The sequence below is a fragment of the Platalea leucorodia genome (assembly GCF_965183815.1).
Source record: "Platalea leucorodia genome assembly, chromosome: 17".
Classification (NCBI taxonomy): Eukaryota; Metazoa; Chordata; class Aves; order Pelecaniformes; family Threskiornithidae; genus Platalea; species Platalea leucorodia.
Window position 1 is genome coordinate 2,763,390 of NC_138839.1, and position 17,954 is coordinate 2,781,343.

General features: G+C 40.8%; 2 protein-coding genes across 7 annotated transcripts in view; one reads left to right on the forward strand and one right to left on the reverse strand.

Annotated features, from left to right (window-relative positions):
* Window positions 1–64: 64 nt before the first annotated feature.
* On the forward strand, window positions 65–17,801 carry LOC309598327 (cyclin-dependent kinase 11B). Of its 6 annotated transcripts, none has more exons than XM_082328780.1 (20): window positions 65–121; window positions 611–743; window positions 1,492–1,607; window positions 2,142–2,266; window positions 2,860–2,998; window positions 3,566–3,696; window positions 4,909–5,031; window positions 6,192–6,287; window positions 6,399–6,527; window positions 7,347–7,412; window positions 8,018–8,193; window positions 8,947–9,037; window positions 10,629–10,750; window positions 11,089–11,194; window positions 11,805–11,926; window positions 12,915–13,022; window positions 14,003–14,119; window positions 14,399–14,547; window positions 16,105–16,294; window positions 17,347–17,801. In XM_082328780.1, exons 2-20 carry the CDS (start codon window positions 633–635, stop codon window positions 17,437–17,439), a joined length of 2,310 nt encoding a protein of 769 aa, XP_082184906.1. In that variant the 5' UTR covers window positions 65–121; window positions 611–632; the 3' UTR covers window positions 17,440–17,801. The 6 variants fall into 6 exon arrangements, with proteins under 6 accessions (XP_082184906.1, XP_082184909.1, XP_082184910.1 ...); XM_082328781.1 differs by lacking the exon at window positions 65–121 and adding an exon at window positions 299–501 and having other exon boundaries at window positions 609–743; XM_082328782.1 differs by lacking the exon at window positions 65–121 and having other exon boundaries at window positions 299–743; window positions 8,024–8,193.
* LOC309598328 (E3 ubiquitin-protein ligase MIB2-like) overlaps window positions 14,560–17,954 on the reverse strand; it is a 79,562-nt gene continuing 76,167 nt past the window's right edge. The window contains 1 exon segment of the mRNA XM_082328786.1: window positions 14,560–14,778. The gene's annotated coding sequence lies outside the window, so the exon portion shown is untranslated.

Here is a 17,954-nt window from a genome sequence, read left to right on the forward strand (position 1 = left end):
GCGGCGTGCGTCCGGGCGCCTGCGTCACGGAGCGTGCGTGGGGCGTCATCAGCCTGCTCCGGCGGGCGGAAGTGGCGCCTTTGTCCCGCGCTGCTCGTCCCAGGCTCCGGTAGCGGCGGCGGTGAGCGGGCCCGGCTCGGGCGGCGGGCGGGGCCCGGCCGCGCCCGGCGCCGCATCGGCGGCGGCGCGGGGCCGAGCGGGAGCGGGGCGGAGGCGGGGCCCCGGGCGAAACCGCTGGGGCCAAAGCGGGCGGCGGCGGCCGCGCCGGGTGCGGGCCGCGGGGCCCGGGCCAGCGCCGGGCCGGGCCGGGGCTGTCGGGTGGGAGGCCGTGCTGGGCTGGCCGCCCCGGCCGTGAAACGCCAGGCCGCGCTGGCAGGCGGCGTCTTTGTTGTACCCGAGCGGGTCCCGACGCCCGAAGCAAAGTCTGCGTGTGTGCTTCGAGGCTTAAAACGGGCTTTTCTGGTTCAGCACAAGTCAGGGGCAACCGGGCTTTACTTGAAGGTGGTGTCTTAGGTGTTTGTCTGCACGTAAAGTCAGTGTAACGTAGACGCAGCCGTGTCGGACTCTGTAGTTTGTGTAGGTTTCATTAACGTTGTGTTCTTTTTCAGAGTTTTTTTTTTTTTTTAACTCAAATGGGTGATGAAAAGGATTCTTGGAAAGTGAAAACTTTAGATGAAATTCTTCAGGAAAAAAAACGAAGGAAGGAGCAAGAGGAGAAGGCAGAGATAAAACGTATGAAAAATGTAAGCCACCCGTTGGTATACAAGCATTTCTAATGAAACCTGAGGAGCTTCGGGGCCTATGTCCTCGTTTTCCGATGAGAACAAGGCTTGCCGCCCTGTCAGTGGAATTCCTCTGTGCTCTTCTGCATGTTTCACGCGTGATCTCTAATTCCAAAGTTTGACAAAAATACGATGCTTTGCTAAGATCGCACTGGCCTTACGTCGTATACTGTGCTTTGTTTCATAGTTGTTGGTTAGAAAAGGTAAAGAAATTGATGTCGTTAACTGGAAGTTGCGGCTCAAGTAAAAACCTTTCAAAGATTTTCGAGAAGAATGGGTTTAAATAATTGTTCTTGAATAACTTATATGTTACTATTTCTTTTTGTACAATTATGTACACAATAACATTATTTTGGAAAGAAATCCACAATAGTTAATGTGATCCTCCTTAATTATTTAATTACATTGAATTTACAAAAGTTCAGCTATAGTTGCAGTCAATATGTATTTGATTTATATATATATCTGTATATATATAATATATATATATATCAATATAATATAATATCAATATAAGCAGCCAACTGTATTTGGCTGCTTACAACTATGAAATCTGTTTCGTAAGTTAGTATACTTCACTGGTACGACCAGTTGAGCATGGCTTTTGAGCCAGGAATGGAAGAGTTGCGTACTATTTAAATTTTTTTCATTTTGTGACGTAAAAATTAATTGCATTTCGGTTTTGCCCTTTCTTGCATTTCTGTCGCAGTCAGATGATAGGGATTCAAAGCGGGATTCTCTTGAAGAGGGGGAGTTGAGAGATCACCGCATGGAAATAACAATCAGAAATTCACCTTACAGGAGAGAAGACTCTATGGAAGACAGGTGAGAATAAGAGAATAACCTTGTTACCTTTGGAAGAGTTACTGAAATTAACCTTTAGAAGTACTGAGAAGAGTCTTTAAAAATACGTGAAGGGAAAACTTTAACTTCTTTAGCGTGCAGATGTGCCATCTTGCCTCCTGTTCGTAGAACATGCTAGGGTATCATTTTGAAGTACTGATTAAGGCTTAACAGAACGGTGGTCCAGTTTTGGCCGCTACCAAGTAATAAAATATTTTGCTCTCGATGCAGTTAAAGCAGGCCTGCCGAGTTCGCTTCGGTGCTTAATTCATCCTCAGTTTGCTTGCGGATTAAAAGTGCGCTTATAAAAATAGCTTAACTTCTCATCTACCTGGCTGATTTTCTGTAAGGTACTGTTAATGCCTTGGTTCAGGGGTATTATGGAAATGAATTTTAATATAAATGAAATAGGAAGAAATGCATTCTTTTCAAAATGGAGAAAAGAGGAGATAACACGCAGTCTGTTTGAGAGTACATGTAACCTCCCTGAGTTTATTAATTTTTCTTGTATTTTAGAGGAGAAGAAGATGACTCCTTGGCTATAAAACCACCGCAGCAAATGTCACGGAAAGAAAAAACCCATCACAGAAAAGATGAGAAGAGGAAAGAGAAACGCAGACATCGAAGTCATTCAGCGGAAGGTTGTTATTACTGCATTTGGGTAACATTTCCGGTAGCTTCCCAAGGTGAAGCCAAACAGGCATCGTGTAGAAAGTAAATTACAGTAACTACAAACTAAAGAAAACACGTCAGGTGGATAAGACAAAGGAATTTAAACTTTTATTATTTCTTTGATTATGTTTAATGCCCTTATGGGAATGACGGGGGTATATATGTGTTTGAGAGGACAGTAATCGCTTTGGGACAGGGACACAGAGTCTACTTCTACTCTTTGAAGTCTGTTAAGCTTCTTTCTGGCTTCGCTGAGTGAGTGGGCTGAGCTGTGATCTTTGTACCTGACTGTAAAGGAAAAAATATCCTTTCTAGAAACATTCAAGTTGTATTCCTGCTGCTAACAGCCTTTTTCTGTTTTTAATGCAAGTGTTTGTGCAAGATCTTGTAGTCTTTTAATTTTCCAACACCCTTTCAGATTAGGATTTTTCTATTAGGAAAACAACAGAGAACATGAAAATAGGTTTCCATAAGTGTCATCCTTTCTAGTTTTGCCTTTTAAAAGTAGGAGCGCTAAATATTTTGAATAGTAACACTCCAAAATTCATTTTTGTTTGTTTAGGGAAACATGCCAGAGTGAAAGAGAAAGAACGGGAACATGAGCGTAGGAAGAGACATAGAGAAGAGCAGGATAAAGCCCGTCGTGAATGGGAAAGACAGAAACGGAGAGAAATGGCAAGGGAGCATTCCAGGAGGGAGAGGTACATCCATCCCTCCCCTGTGCCAAACCAACAGAGGGATGAACAGCTTCCTCCTCTAAATCTGTCTCTAACCTTTCATCGTTTCATTGACAAAAAAATTCAGAGCAAAAACTTGTAAGGTCTGATGCCAGTGCCACGTTCCTGTGAATGCGTTGTCTAATGAAAATGTGTTCTTGACTTTAATTACCTTTGTAAGAGACTTCGTTGCGACAGATATTTCTAGGTGAATTCATTGCTAGTGTTTTACTATAATGAAAAAAAAAAGGCATAAACTAATTTTGCATAGTATTAGGGGATTTATTAACTGAACTTGCTTAACTTCTGTTTAAATCCTGATAAGGGTGCAGAAGCTCCTGTGTTTGAGAGCGCATGGTCTTTGTCTTTGAAACTCTGTTTTTAAAGGATCAGCTGAAAAGCTACGTCTGTTTTTGACTGATATGCAATCAGTGGTATTGTTGCTAATGAAATTAAATGACCCTGTAGTTGTTATAGAAAAACAGTTTTCCTTTACTTCATAAGCTGAATTTGTAGTGAACTGTAACGTAACAAAAAATAATTCTTTTCTAGAGATCGTCTGGAGCAACTTGAACGAGAACGAGAGAGAAAAATCAGAGAGCAGCAAAAGGAACAAAGGGAGCAAAAAGAACGAGAAAGGCGAGCTGAAGAAAGACGTAAGGAACGGGAAGCCAGAAGAGAAGGTAACTGTCTCTGTATAAATGTTGTTTGGGCTTACTGTCTGCTGACACCATGGTGGAATGAGGTATAGAAAGCATTTTTTTACTTGGGTCAATGCCAGAATTAAAAAACAAAAAAACCCACAACCCCCAAAAAACCCAAAAACAAAACAAAGAAAAAGGCGGGTCAGGGAGAGGCTTCTACATGGGGGGTGGGAATCTGTTAAGTTCTACATGGGGAAATAAAACAACGTCATATCACGGCGTATTGGTTAGTCAGTAAGTCTTTCTTTGCCTCTCTCTGTTAGTCTGGTTTCCAGTAGAAACAAAATTTATGTAACTGATGTTGTCTCTGTGCGTGTGTGTGTGTGTATCCGTCACGATCCCAGTCACTTCTGAACTCTTTGGCTGGGTCTAAATTTGGTGGAGGTTGAAGTCTCAAAATTAAGTGTTTAAAGGATTTGGGGAAGTAAGTTGCAAAGGGAGGGAAGAGAGATCATGGAAGTACTTCAACCATGATAAAGGATGTTGTGGGAATCAAGTGGGGAAGATCCGATAACTGAGCAATTTAAATTAACTTCTACACATGAACCCTCACTTTGCATAGCATATCAGATACTTGCAATCTAAGTTCAGTTTTGGTTGAAGGATCTCTGTCCCAGCTTTCAGAGGTAAAAATCGGAGCCCATTCCTGTGATCAAGTGACAAAGATTGTTCAAGAGTAGCAGAAGCAGCCATATTTATTGCTGTTCTTTTTAGTTTGGCTCATACCAAACAGCTCCTTTTTGTGCTTGTTATTTACACTCACATTGTTCAGTCTATCTAGCCTTTCATTTTAGTTATATTTATTGCTCTAAATGTTCTGTCAGCTCCTTCTAACCCTTAGCCGTTTTTATTCTTTTATGTATCTTCCTGGTCTGTCCACTTCTCTCTCTGGCATTAATGCCTTAGTTTCAGGGCATTTACTGTGTAGTATATAGGGCATCTTGCTTCTGTTTCCTAAGTATGGCAGCACCTTTCTCTAAGTAGTACAAACCCGTGTTCTTATTGTGCATGAGGTAAATCGTAGTCCTTTATTCTCCTAGCTGTAGTTAGGTTCCACTTCCACTCCTCCCCATTACCCTTTAGTTTGTAAGGAAAAATGACAAGTATGCAAAGCAGGTGGTTGTGGCAGACAGAAGGATTCTGATTAGGGCAGGGAGATGTAACGATTTCTTCCGGTTTTGTTTTCACTAGTTTCTGCACACCATAGAACAGTGAGGGAAGAATATGGAGACAAAGTAAAAATGAGACCCTGGAGTCGCAGCCCATTACGACAGCAAAGAGACAAGCTTGAGCAAGGAGATAGCAGGAAACCAGGTAGCATTTGCCACTTTATAATGTCTTTGCCTGGGGGCTAGGAGGAGCTGTTCTGGGGTAGCGTTTCATTTTTAGTAGTAAACGTATATCCCTGGTACTCTACCGAAGGTATTATCCACTTCATCCATGGTGGCATAACTCTGGAATATTCATGAATATGTACTGTTTTCTAAAGCAATGCTGGTTTTGCAGGTAATTGTGCAAGTGACAAACTGAATGAATCTTTCCTTTTTAGTAGCAGGAGTAGTAATTTTAAATGTTTCAGAGTTACTTCATTCAATCATGAAGGAAGCAGCTGACTGAATTTTTAAGATTTCGTAGTTTAATTCCCTTGCAGATTAAAAAGGGATTGTTTACACTAGCTCCAGTTGGATTTGTTGTTAGGAACTAAGCTACCTTAAAAAGTCACCTTACAGGGATCAAGATAGTTTAAGCATCACTGATAACGGTCATCTTGTAGCAGAAGATAAATGCTTAAGGCAGTATTCTGGTTAGATGGTGAAATTTGTTTTGTAAGCCAGAAAATGGTCCTTCCCATGCCTAGAAGGTTCTAACTGTGAGTAGAGAACTTGCACAATTGACATAAAAGTGTCTTTGGTTAAAGAGCAGCAGCTCTGTGTCTGCTTAGTTAACGCATGTAGCTGTAAAAATAAGTGTAACTGTTTCAGGTAAGCTGATTGCAGAATGTAATCAGCTGAAATTCCAGGTGGAGGCAGGCAGTAAGTCCTTTGAAGCTGCTGTCTAATTGGTCGCACATGCTGTTTCATGGTGGTCCGGAGGCCGTGCATTAGAATAGTAAGCACTGAGAGTAAGCGCTGTATGTACCCGCATTAGTGAGACTGTGTTGTGGTGATACTTGTTACCATATTACTTTTTTTTTTTTTTTTCATTTTTTTTAAATTACACTTAGAGGGGCTTAGGCATATATCATGTTTAAAAAACAAAAGGTCAATATTCCACATTTTTGGCTGTTGATCCTGCACCACTGCAGTTCAGAAAAGCTGTTTGTCTTTTGAGCAGAGTGTGAATTTTTTTTTTAGTGTTCTGTATTTCCAATGCAGAATGTTCAGCACCAATTTAGCGGCCAGAGAAAGTAAAGCAGTTATCTGGGTATTGAGAGTCAGTGAGCAGACTGTTTTTAATTTTTGTGGTCTCAACAGTAAAAGAAGAGAAACCAGAAGAGAGAGATCCTCTTTCAGACTTGCAAGACATCAGTGACAGCGAGAGAAAAACCAGCTCGGCAGAGTCTTCATCAGGTGATTAGATTCAATTCAGTAGATGTAATTAATTGTACAGTTGTCTGTTGAGGCAACACTGTTGTCAGAGTGTGTGCCTACCCCCTTATGTGTGTGGTTATTCCTGAACAGAATCTGGATCAGGCTCAGAAGAAGAGGAGGAAGAGTCTAGCAGTGAAGGTTCTGAGGAAGAGGGAGAAGAAGAGGAGGAGGAGGAGGAGACAGGAAGCAATTCTGAGGAAGTATCTGAGCAGTCAGCTGGTGAGTAACATAAAGCAGGTCCTAGAATGGTGTGTTATGAATTTCTTTGTTTCTCATTCTGTATTGTTTTATTTGAACATTTTCCTTTTCTCTTAGTCTAGGATAGGCTGAGACCTCACAGGTCAAGATAACTAAAAAGAAAAAAAAACAAGTACAAGTCATATTCTATCCTTTTATATAGAGGTAATGCCAATTATTTGTCTAAGAAGCCAGATTACAAAACTGAAAGCCATTTTTGTCTTCCTAAATGGTGTAAGGCTAACAGTTCAAGTAATTTTGTAAAATACCAAATATTCTCTAGAGAACAATTCTGCACTTACTTGGGGGGTGGTGAAATACAAATGTCGCTTCACTTTCAGTTATTTTCAGTTGCAAATTTCAGATTTTTTTTTCATGCCAGTACAAATAAATGACCATAATAATAAAAAAAAAAAGTTAGTTAAAAAAGTCTACTTACAGCCATTCTTGTCATTAGTAAAGAAAAGGCACAAAAGCATGCTCTGATGGCTGGGTGTTTTTCTTTAAAATTAATTACAGTTAATAAGCAAATATTCATAAGTTTTTAGTTTATTCACCTGCCCCCATCCCCGATTCCCAGTTAACTGGTAAGGATTGTGTTCCCTGTTGGAAGCTGTAAGGTGCAGCTCTGTTGAGTTAGAGGAAGCATTTGCTTTCCAGGTGAAACAGAAGTATGAGGTCGCTCACTAGATAGTGGTGAAGAAGGCCTCGCGAATTCGAAAAGCATTTCAATAGTGATCTGCCTTACAAGGAACTGCAGAGCGTTGAGTTTATTCAGTTGCACTTGATTCTGTTTTGCAGAAGAGGTGAGCGAGGAAGAAATGAGTGAAGAGGAGGAACGGGAGAATGGAAACCACATCCCAGTTGGTACAATGCAAATACTGACTATTTAAAGAAGTGTTTGGCTCAATTTTTGCAGCCAAATAAATCTGTTTCTACAAATATTTTAAAGTATTTTAAATGTATTTCTTGTTGCAGTTTTGCCATCGTTCTAAAGCATCGTGTATTTGGCATTTTGTGGCCATTCTCATGTCAGAATCAGAAATTCCTTGATATCTGTTCCAAGGTCAATGTTTAGAGGAAATCAGATCCTAGTCTAATGAGCTAATGTCTGCTGCTTTTTCATTTTGGGTCTCTTGTCCTGTCCTCTCATCAAAAAAGCTTTGCAATCAGAATGAGATATACTGGGTCAGTTTTCTCTCTCATTCTGTTAGTGCAAAGATATTTTCTTCTGACATGCTGTATTTAACGCTGGAAATTGTGCGTACATGACTGTAAACAAGTTCTTGAAAGCAGCATCTCTGCAAAGAGGAGAAATTAGGCTTCTCATTTGTCTTTATTGTTGCAGTAACGTAAGTTGCCCACCTATCTCATGTATAGCGATCAGTGTTTTACTACCCTTATTTGGCTGAAGCTGAGCTTAATTGTTCCAGATGGCTCCCTCTTTCCACAACTGATTCTGACTTTTAAAGTTACAGAGTCAAGGTTTGACCGAGATTCCGCAGGAAGCGAAGTAGAAGAGGAGGAAGTAGGGGAGGGTACCCCTCATTCCAACGCAATGACAGAAGGAGACTATATTCCTGACTCACCAGCGTCCTCCCCCATTGAACTGAAACAAGAGCTTCCCAAGTATCTCCCTGCGCTTCAGGTAGAGGGTTGCTTAAAGGATGCTTGAGAATATCATAGGCAAACGGATTTCCCGAGCTGCTTTGTTAACATCATAAACACATACTTGTGAATGAGGTAGTTGATGGGCAAAATACGCCTTGCTGACTCAACATCACAAAATACACATTTCTGTGTGAAATATTGCTGTCTTTTTTTTGACAAGGAAAAAATGTGCGTGGAGCAAAAATGAAATTACTCTTTTAGATACAGATAAGAATGTAATAATACATTTGATACTCTGATGTCTTGGTATTGCTCTCTGAAAATGCTTGCGCTGGAAGAGTTCTGTTATCGTGAACAGAAACTGATGGGTGGTTATTCTTTTTGTAGCCAACAGCAAAGTGTAGAAATACGAAGAGAAAGCGTATTTTTATTAATTAACTATGTGAAAGGTGTCAGTCTAAGGTGCTGCGTTGCTGCCTTTGCCATTGTGGCAGAAATTTTAGTTTATTCTGTGCAAAAGTGAATGAGTGAAGAGTTACTGAAATAATTTAGTTGATCTACTAAAACACAGGCTCTGTCCAGCATTCCTTTAGAGATCCAAGTAAGAATAAACTCCAAAGATACCTTTCCCACATGGCATAGCCATATCGTTGAATTCTTTTGGTAAATTTTAACTATTCGTGTGAAGTTGCTGAAGTTTACCCTATGTCTTCTTAAAAAAAAAAACCAAGCAAAACCCTCCCCCAGATGCTGGAGGAGTAAATGTTGTCCATCTGTCTGGTTTTTCCAGGGATGTCGTAGCGTGGAGGAATTTCAGTGTTTGAACAGGATTGAAGAAGGAACATACGGTGTAGTGTACAGAGCAAAAGACAAGAAGACTGGTTAGTATAAGTGGTCTCCAGTTATTATCTTCATGGTATTTAGGGCTGCAGTTGTATGCAAATTAGGGTTCTGCATTTGTCATCGATGAACAAAATCTGTCTAAAATACTTTATCAAGAAGAATCTCTGCTTTTTAATAGGATGTGGACTTTGACATAAGGGCTTCACTTGCAGCTCTTTGAGTTCAGAAGTAATCTCTGTATTAGCCGTGATGGTGTAGAACAATTAACACGGTTTCAGTTTCTGGCTTGAGATCTGCTGTAGTTACCAGGGTGGAAGTTTTCAGAATTGGATATAAGCGTTCCACCAGGCGTCACTGTAAGCGCAGCTACCGATAAGAGACTCCATAAGCAGCAGTTGGTGTGCAGTGAGTACGTACTGCAGTATGTTGTTGTAGAAAGAAACGTCTCTCTTTTTAAGCTCCCTCTCAAAAAAGAATTCTTGTGTATACAAGTGGATTTATATTTTTAAAACTCAGTCTCTTTGCTTCTCTGGTTTGTAATGGCAAGCGTCTTGAAGAAACTATTGCATTTCCTATGAATGGTGCGAGAGCCAGCCATCAAGTCATATGTTCCTCTTCCATGGTGATTCCTCAAGTGAAAGAAATACTTGCTTTGATAGATTAACAAAAATAGTGATATTAGTGCAGCACTACTTTCTTCCTGGAAAAAGATAATGCACAGCAAGATACGATCTGCTCTTTTGGCTCTGACCTCGCTTTTCCTGTAGTGTTGCCATCACTAGTGATACATTGCTTTCTAGCAAGCTGGTCATTTTCAAGGGTAACTGTAGCACCGTAAATTAAATATCTGCAGTTTTAAATAGAGTTGGCAGATGGTGAAGAGAGCTTGTGAAAAGCACTATGTTCCAAAGCAGACCTGGACAGAAATTGGGGTTATTCTCAGGTTCCAACTGACAAGCTGTGATTTTGGTGACAAGTTTAAATTCTGGATGCTTAGGTTCCTCTGTTTATTTTAGAATAGTATGGCCATTTGGTCTCCTTTGGGGAGTGGAAGTACGCAGCTGGCATCGTGGTTTCTCTGAGTGCACTTGTTCACTGGACAACTACCATGAGCTTGTTTTTCTTTTCCCTCTCTATCTTGAGGCCCTCTCTGAGACTGACATAACCATTATTCTCCACAATATCATGCAAAAACCAGATGTGTTTAAATAGTTTGCTTCAGTCATGTTTTGAGTAGCACCTTGGTTTCAAGTCGGGTCTTTAAACAGAGGTAAACTGCACCTGAGGCATTTCTGCTATCTTATCTTCCTAACCTACGATGAGGAGTTTAGAGTTAAAGACACTTTTTCTTTAGTTATATTGGAATACACTAAAATTCATGATGCAGCGTTTGGATTGTTGTTTTGGATTTTATTCTTTGAACTTGGCAATCTTGTGGTGGTGGGTTTTTTTGGTTTTACTTTGCTAATGTGAGACTGACTCTGCTTCTTGGCTCAACAGAATGTCTTGAGTAACCGTTTTCCTTCAAATAAATTAAATTAGGGACAGAACACTGGGGGACCTCTTAACGTGTATTTTATTAGCTATGTGATGGGAAACGTGCAGTTAATAATTCTGTTTTCTTTGCAGATGAAATTGTGGCTCTGAAGCGACTGAAAATGGAAAAGGAAAAGGAAGGCTTTCCCATTACTTCTCTGAGAGAAATAAATACTATTCTGAAAGCACAGCATCTAAATATTGTCACTGTCAGAGTAAGGCCACAATCTTCTATTTCAAAAGTATTTTTGTTCTTAAAATATTGCCTCTTGGCTTTTAAAATACCTTATAAAAATGTTAGCATTCGTGGCAGAGCTTGTTTCTGTAAACAGTTGTATACTACCCGTAAAACTTTATAGACATCACTTGTCTCTACATAATCTGATGTTTTGCAAAAATGAGGTGGTTTTTTTTTCATAGAAAAATACATTTTCTATGGATGTCACCAGTGGCAGGCTCCTTTTATCCTCTTGCCAGTAAATTTATAAAATTCATTTTTGCGTGCTTTTTAAATGCTGCGTGCTTGTTTTGATCATTTGTTTCTGTGTTTTAGGAAATTGTTGTAGGCAGTAATATGGATAAAATCTATATTGTAATGAACTACGTAGAACACGATCTCAAGAGTCTGATGGAAACAATGAAGCAACCATTTCTACCAGGTACTGTTTGCCGTAGCCTCCTATAATTCTCAAAACTGGAAAACCGGCCAACACAAACCTTGGTGTCTTTGGGCTGTACTGACCTCAGAGCCAGCTTTGTATGGTGACGTGTGTTGCCTTGGAATGTCCTACGAGTGTTCTTTGGAAGAGAGACTTCATTGCTTTTTCTCTGTTTGGTCTGATTTTACTGCTACAAGTTAAGATAGGGCCGCAGGCTGGGAGCGCTGATGTTCATAGTGATACTTGGCTGATGAATCCAGTTTATCAGCATGCTTAGGGTGAAGTGGAGGTTCACACGTGAAGTTGAGGGAGTTTCCCCTGTGCTAAACTGGACAAGAACACTGGGGTTTAATTTTGGCCACTTCCTATGTTTCTGAGGGGCATTAATTTCTGAGCGTTATTTGGATGCACTCCAGCTATCCAAATTAATTTTGCTTTATTGGCAGCTCTGTGGCTTTAACTGCTTAACATGTTTTTATGGTGTAGACTATACTGTGCTTTTAACTTGACATCCTTTTCTTCCCCCTGCCCCCTTCCCTGTTCTCCAAACAAAAGAAATAAAGATAGATTTCTTCTCTTAAGTGTATTTGGCTTCTTTTTGTCATTTCAGGTGAAGTGAAAACCTTGATGATTCAGTTACTGCGAGGAGTCAAGCATCTTCACGACAACTGGATACTTCACCGAGACCTGAAAACTTCCAACCTGTTGCTCAGTCATTCAGGCATCTTAAAAGTAAGAATTACATGAAATGTAGCACACTTACGAAAAAGCTTGTATTGCAGAATTACGCTGCATTGTAGCTCTGTCGAGAGCTGGGTAGAATGCTTCGCTTGAGTCTTTAGGAGGTATGAGGGGTGGCTTGTAAAACACACAGTTGCGAAAGAGTGAACTTTACTAATAAAGTGAAGAGATTGTCTTGCCACGACTGCAAGATTTATGCTAGGATGTGACTAATAAGCACGCCCTAGCGAATACTGAATTCTTTATAGTGCAATTAAAGTCTGAACAGTGTTCTCTTCCTGGCGGTGCAGCATACTGTATGCGTGACAGTGTCATTTACTTTTTCTCTATCAGCTTCATAGGGTTTGAACTGGGGTTGCTCTTTCAACTTGAGAGATTGTGAGGCTTAATAAAGACTATAAATCTCTGTAGTAGTGCTGAACTGTACAGTTACTGGTGGAGATGGAGATTCTCTTTACAGAGAAAAAGTCTTGCAAAAAAGTTGCACACTTTAAAAATCTATCTAACCTTTCACTGACTTCTTACAAAAATCTAAGAGAAAAGCAGTACTAATAAGATCAGAACGAAACATTTCAATTTTTACTTCTAAATTTTAGATGCCAGTTGTATATTGCCGTTATTTACATCTTACTGCTGTTGCTGTTAAGCCTTTCCCTTTCTCAGCAAAACTGGACTTTGAATTTTTTTCTTGCTTGCAAAGTTGAAGTCAGCATCTCTTGTTGTTGTTTGGTTTTGGTTTCCCCCTGCCATATAAGCTTTCTGTCAAGGTGATTGATAATAGGAACTCTTACTTGGCCTCAGGAAGGGGAAAAATGTTTTTTCCCTGCAGTGGAAAAAGACAAGGCAGGCCCCTGAGGACCAGCGCATTCTGCGTGGCTGGTTTGAAGGCTGGAAGCCATGCAGTAGCCAGCGCGCACTGGCACTTAGTAAATGGTAGGGTCAATGTTGGAAATATTGCCGATTACCCATTTTCATTTAGGTTGGAGATTTTGGACTAGCCCGAGAATACGGATCTCCACTGAAGCCTTACACGCCAGTGGTTGTGACACTGTGGTACAGGGCTCCGGAGTTGTTGCTTGGAGCCAAGGTACGTTTCTCCTTGTTCCTCTGGCTGCTAGAGGAATGACTCTTCAGACTAACTTTATTTTATAATTTATGAACAAAGTATGAGTATGCTTGATTCTTTATATTGGTTTAGAGGTGGAAATTCTGAATCTGCAGTATTATTTTTCCTAATAACACAGCTAAAAAAGTTCCATCTTCCACAGACAGAGGGTGGGCGGGTGAGAGGTTGAGTTTTTCCCCTTTAGAACGCTGCTGCGGCAGTGCCGCTGGACTTCTCGCGGACTGGTGCAAACCGTCACTGTCATCTTGGGCAGCTGGACTTTTTTTTTTTTAACTTAGTCTAAAATGTGTGACACCTGAGAGCAGAACAGGGTACTGGCAACATCCCGGCAGTGTTCCCTATGAGTACCCATTTCACGACTGAAATCTGGATGAAATCAGTAGGGTTCTGTAGGGCTTCAGTGACAGGAACCACGCCAGAAAATAATACTGCACTACCACCAAAAAAATAGGGGCAAAAGTGAGAGAAGCTCCATGCAATCTTTCAAAGATGTTTTTGTAACAGGAGAAATGGCTGCATTTAAGAGAAGAGGCGTACCGTGGAGACCAGGTTTTGCGCCCATGACCCGAGATCGCTCTTGTGGCAAAATAAGGGCTAAGGATCTCTGTGAAGGAGCGCAAGTTAGAATGCTTTGCTAGTGGCGACGCTCTGTTTGCGAGTGAAAAAGAAAGGCAACATTGTGGAGACTTTGACGTTTCATCCTGAAGTATTTGTGTATATGGGCATTACTCATCATTCACAGTAATTTTAGCTTTTAAATAAATACAGTTGAGACCGGTGCCTTGGGTATGGGAATGACTGTATGTGTTCTGTTCTGAGTGGTAGAATCTTTTAAGGAAAAAAAATAAAACCCCAAACCAAAACAACAACAAACAACCCCAAACAACTCGGTGAAAGTATCTTACTGATTTTATAAGGTGTAACGTACTCCTCCTTTGCAGGAATATTCAACGGCGATAGACATGTGGTCGGTCGGGTGCATATTTGGAGAGCTGTTAACGCAGAAGCCGCTGTTTCCAGGGAAGTCAGAAATCGACCAGATTAACAAAGTGTTTAAGGTAACGTTTTTAACAGCTTTGGCTTCTGACTGGTTTTAGAGGCAGGGACATTAGAGGAGTAAGAAATTAAAGTGCTTGATGCTCTTTGACAGAGATTCAGCTTTAATAACAGGCTCATTACTTTGATTCTTGTTTTACAATGCTTATAGGAGGCTAACATCATAATTTGTGTTTTGCCTGTTTTCTCGGGATGCTTACCAACTCCTATAGCTACATAATGAATAAGCAGAAGGGTTGCACTCTAGGATGAGTTTATTAAGGGGATATTTTAATTTACAGGATCTAGGTACTCCGAGCGAAAAAATCTGGCCTGGTTACAATGAGCTGCCAGCAGTAAAGAAGATGACATTCACGGAATACCCCTATAACAACCTACGCAAGAGATTTGGAGCACTCCTCTCCGATCAGGGGTTTGACCTGATGAACAAGTAAGCGCTGCCTTCTCGGGTCTCCTTGGGAAAACGTGTTCACGTGCTATGACAGCGGTGGAAATGACGTGTAGTGAAGCATGGCATCTCGGTGCATTTAACCGTGTCAAAGCATGCTGATGCGTTTGAAGTTTGGCTGTGACATTCCTTGCAACGGCTTTATTCAGTGTACCATGCTCTTAACACCTGCTGTTAAACCTCAGTCCAAGATTATTCTTGCACACCTATACCCTAGAAGAATAGAAAAATGTTTTAGTAGTAGTTTTAGCTCATTCGTGTCATGTTTAATTATGTGGTGAGTCAGCCGTCAGCGCAGTCTGCTGATGGATCTTGTTAAAACAAGTTACAGTTGAAAAAAGGAAAAAAAGCAGTACCTTCTAGAGATCATATTAAAGAATTAGGAAAATAGCAATCTTGGTTTTTTTCAAGATTTTCCTAGTTTGTGAGTTCTGTCACACCTGATGTTCTGGCAGTCCTTCTGACTAACTCTACTGGTCGTTCTGCTTGCATTCCAATTCATTTTTCTTTAAAAGGTTGACAGCGGCTTGAGAGATTTCTGTTCCCCTCCCTCCCCTAATATTCCCTTTAAATTTCATGACATGAAGTAGTGGAAATGATTGAGTTTCAGATCTTACTTCAAACTTGTCTCTATTTAAAAAAATTAAATTTAATTTATTTTTTGTTTTAGAAAGGGGGGATTTTCAGTCTTTCTAATTTTTAAAAATTATGCCGCTCCAGGTTTTTTTAATGAGTTGTGAATAATTTATTGGAAGTTAGGTAACCTTTCAGAAGGTCCAAGCACAACTTGTCTTAATAAAGATGGATATTACATCAGCGTCAGCTATTTCATAATTGATTTTGTTATGGCAGGGCTATGTCTTCGTTATTTTGGGTAAGAATGACAATATTTAGTATTCATGTGAGCCTGGAACTTACAAAAACACACGAGTGAGTGTACATAAGTCAGTGGAACTCACCACGTGTACAAATCTTGGATATGTAAGTGCTTACATGGTCAGGGCCAAATGCTGTTTGGTAGGATGAATCGTACGGTGAAACGTGGTTCTGTATTGCGAAAGGTTTAAAACAAACCACCACAAGCTGTGCAGTGAAGTTACGCTGTATTACAATATTTTGCGGTGTATCAATATAATCTCAGCTGTCTTCTCTAAAACGCAAAGCAGCATTGTAAAATACTTGAGCGGAACCATCCTGGATCCCTTTTGAGCTGTCTCTGACTGCCCATACGTTCTGAGGTGTCTAACGATTTATACCTCTGTAAACAGGTCCCTACAAAAGCTGCTTTTGATGGGTAGTGCCAGCTGCAGTTCCAGTAATGACAGGTTCACGTAGGAAGCATGCTTTTAAAATCAGCTAGCTGTGCTCGATCACCCGTATGTCAGCAGTCACACCCATTAATAGAATTCTTTGTTAAAAACCAGACAATTCTAAATCACATTTCTGAAGAATTTATAATTTGGGGGCTAAAATTTTCCTTCTTTCTGTCCCTCTGTCTCTCTTCTTCCCTATTTCATTGCCTTCCTGAATTCTTCTCAGCTTTTTGACGTACTACCCAGCCAGAAGAATTACTGCCGAGGACGGTCTGAAGCACGAGTATTTCCGAGAGACTCCCCTTCCTATTGACCCCTCCATGTTTCCCACCTGGCCAGCAAAAAGCGAACAGCAGAGGGTGAAGCGTGGCACTAGCCCACGACCACCCGAGGGAGGCCTGGGATACAGTCAGCTGGTAAGCACAGCAGATCGGCAACTGCCATCGACTTCTGATGCCCTCGGACATGTCCAAATCCTGATTTTGTGCGGGCTACGTTTTGTTAGGCTTCTGGGGCTCGGGACCCTGAGGCTGACCTGTACTCGCACGAAAAAGACACTGTTCTGGAGTCCAGCTTTCCCTCTGGTCCTTTTCAAAGGGCAGGGCCAGTTACTGGGGTATTCACAGAATCCCAATTTCAGTACATAAGCTGAGAAAGAAACGATGCCTGGTTTGTCACAGTGCAGAACAATTTTTCTTTTGAAAGTGTACATTGTTCTACACTTTGAACTAAGCTTTCAAAGCTGCAAATTTATTTTTGAAAAAAATCCAAAGCCTGGTAAGTTATGCACATCCAGCGGATAGAAACAGTCTCCTTTTTCCAATATTTGGAGAAGAATTCAAAAAAGGCAAGGCTGGTGGTGTTTCCATCTGTGCGGATTGTGCTGCCCACTTTGGAAAAACAAAAAAGCTGGCTGAAAAAGATGCCCTTGTACGTGGGGCACGTTAGAGTCTCGGGTGCCTTAATTAGATCAACTTCTTAGTGCTATTTCCATGTCTCGGCATAGATGAAATGGCACTGTACAGTTGCTGTGCCCCGTTTAACAGAGGAAGCAGCCTAAAAGTTTGTTTAGCCTTGATTTTTGAGGGTATAAAAATTGACATGGAGGGTACGCCGAGCCTGTTCCATCAGAAGCTGAGCAGGTGTAGTTTACAGCTATCTATACAGCGTGTTCACAAATTTTTATCTCATCTTTCACACGTGCAGTCAAAAGTAGGTATACAAACCAGAAATACACTTTAGATGCCTTTATAAAAGGTAACTTTTAAAATAGCAATGTTTAAAGATCATGAATAACACTCTGCATCGACCTGAGCTATGATGCCACTAAATCAAACGCTTGTTTCTCATCTCCTAAAGATACTTTATTTTGTTGTTGTTGTTGTTGTTGTTTAGATTTTTGCGTTGGAGAGGTCACTACAGCTGCACAGCCACTTACTGCTGAATGAATTGTGATTGGTTTTCACAGGGCGATGACGATCTGAAAGACACAGGTTTCCATCTGACCACCACAAACCAAGGAGCGTCTGCTGCAGGACCTGGTTTCAGCCTCAAGTTTTAAACTTGACAGGAAAGGAGTAAAAAAAAACCAACAAAACCAGAAGAGAACCGTTCATGTGAGTGGATTTCTGAGTGCCCCAGTTCTGTTCTTCACGTCGGGGAGACTAGATGTTTTTCACAGGGAAAAAGTCAAATGTCATCCCAGATTGAAAGGCTCTTGCTGGGTGTGGAGTATAAAACTGCTGCATTCCATGAGAGGACTGGAATTAACCCGAAAAGCCAAGGATCGTTACAAAATTTGACAAAAGAAAACTTGAAGTACAATCCTGGAACAGTTTCTGGTTTAGTTTTTTTTTGTTGGGTTTGTTTTGGTTTGGTTTTTTCCTTGTAAATTTGTAGAATTAAAATACATTTTTAATTGTTTGTCAGTGTGAAGGATTTCATTTCTTCACATGCAGCAAACTTGGATGTTGGTGGCATTAAGTCTTCTAGAGTGGAAAGTTATTCCCCCCGCTGCCCCCAAATCTGTGCTGACGCTATTACAGCGTATTGTCAGCCTGGGCAAACAACTTTGTT

Coding starts and splice junctions, on each gene's coding strand:
- LOC309598327 (XM_082328780.1), top strand. CDS start 633: ATGGGTGATGAAAAGGATTCTTGGAAAGTGAAAACTTTAGATGAAATT. Junction 1,608..2,141: donor GAAGACTCTATGGAAGACAG/GTGAGAATAAGA, acceptor CTTGTATTTTAG/AGGAGAAGAAGATGACTCCT. Junction 5,032..6,191: donor AGGAGATAGCAGGAAACCAG/GTAGCATTTGCC, acceptor TGGTCTCAACAG/TAAAAGAAGAGAAACCAGAA.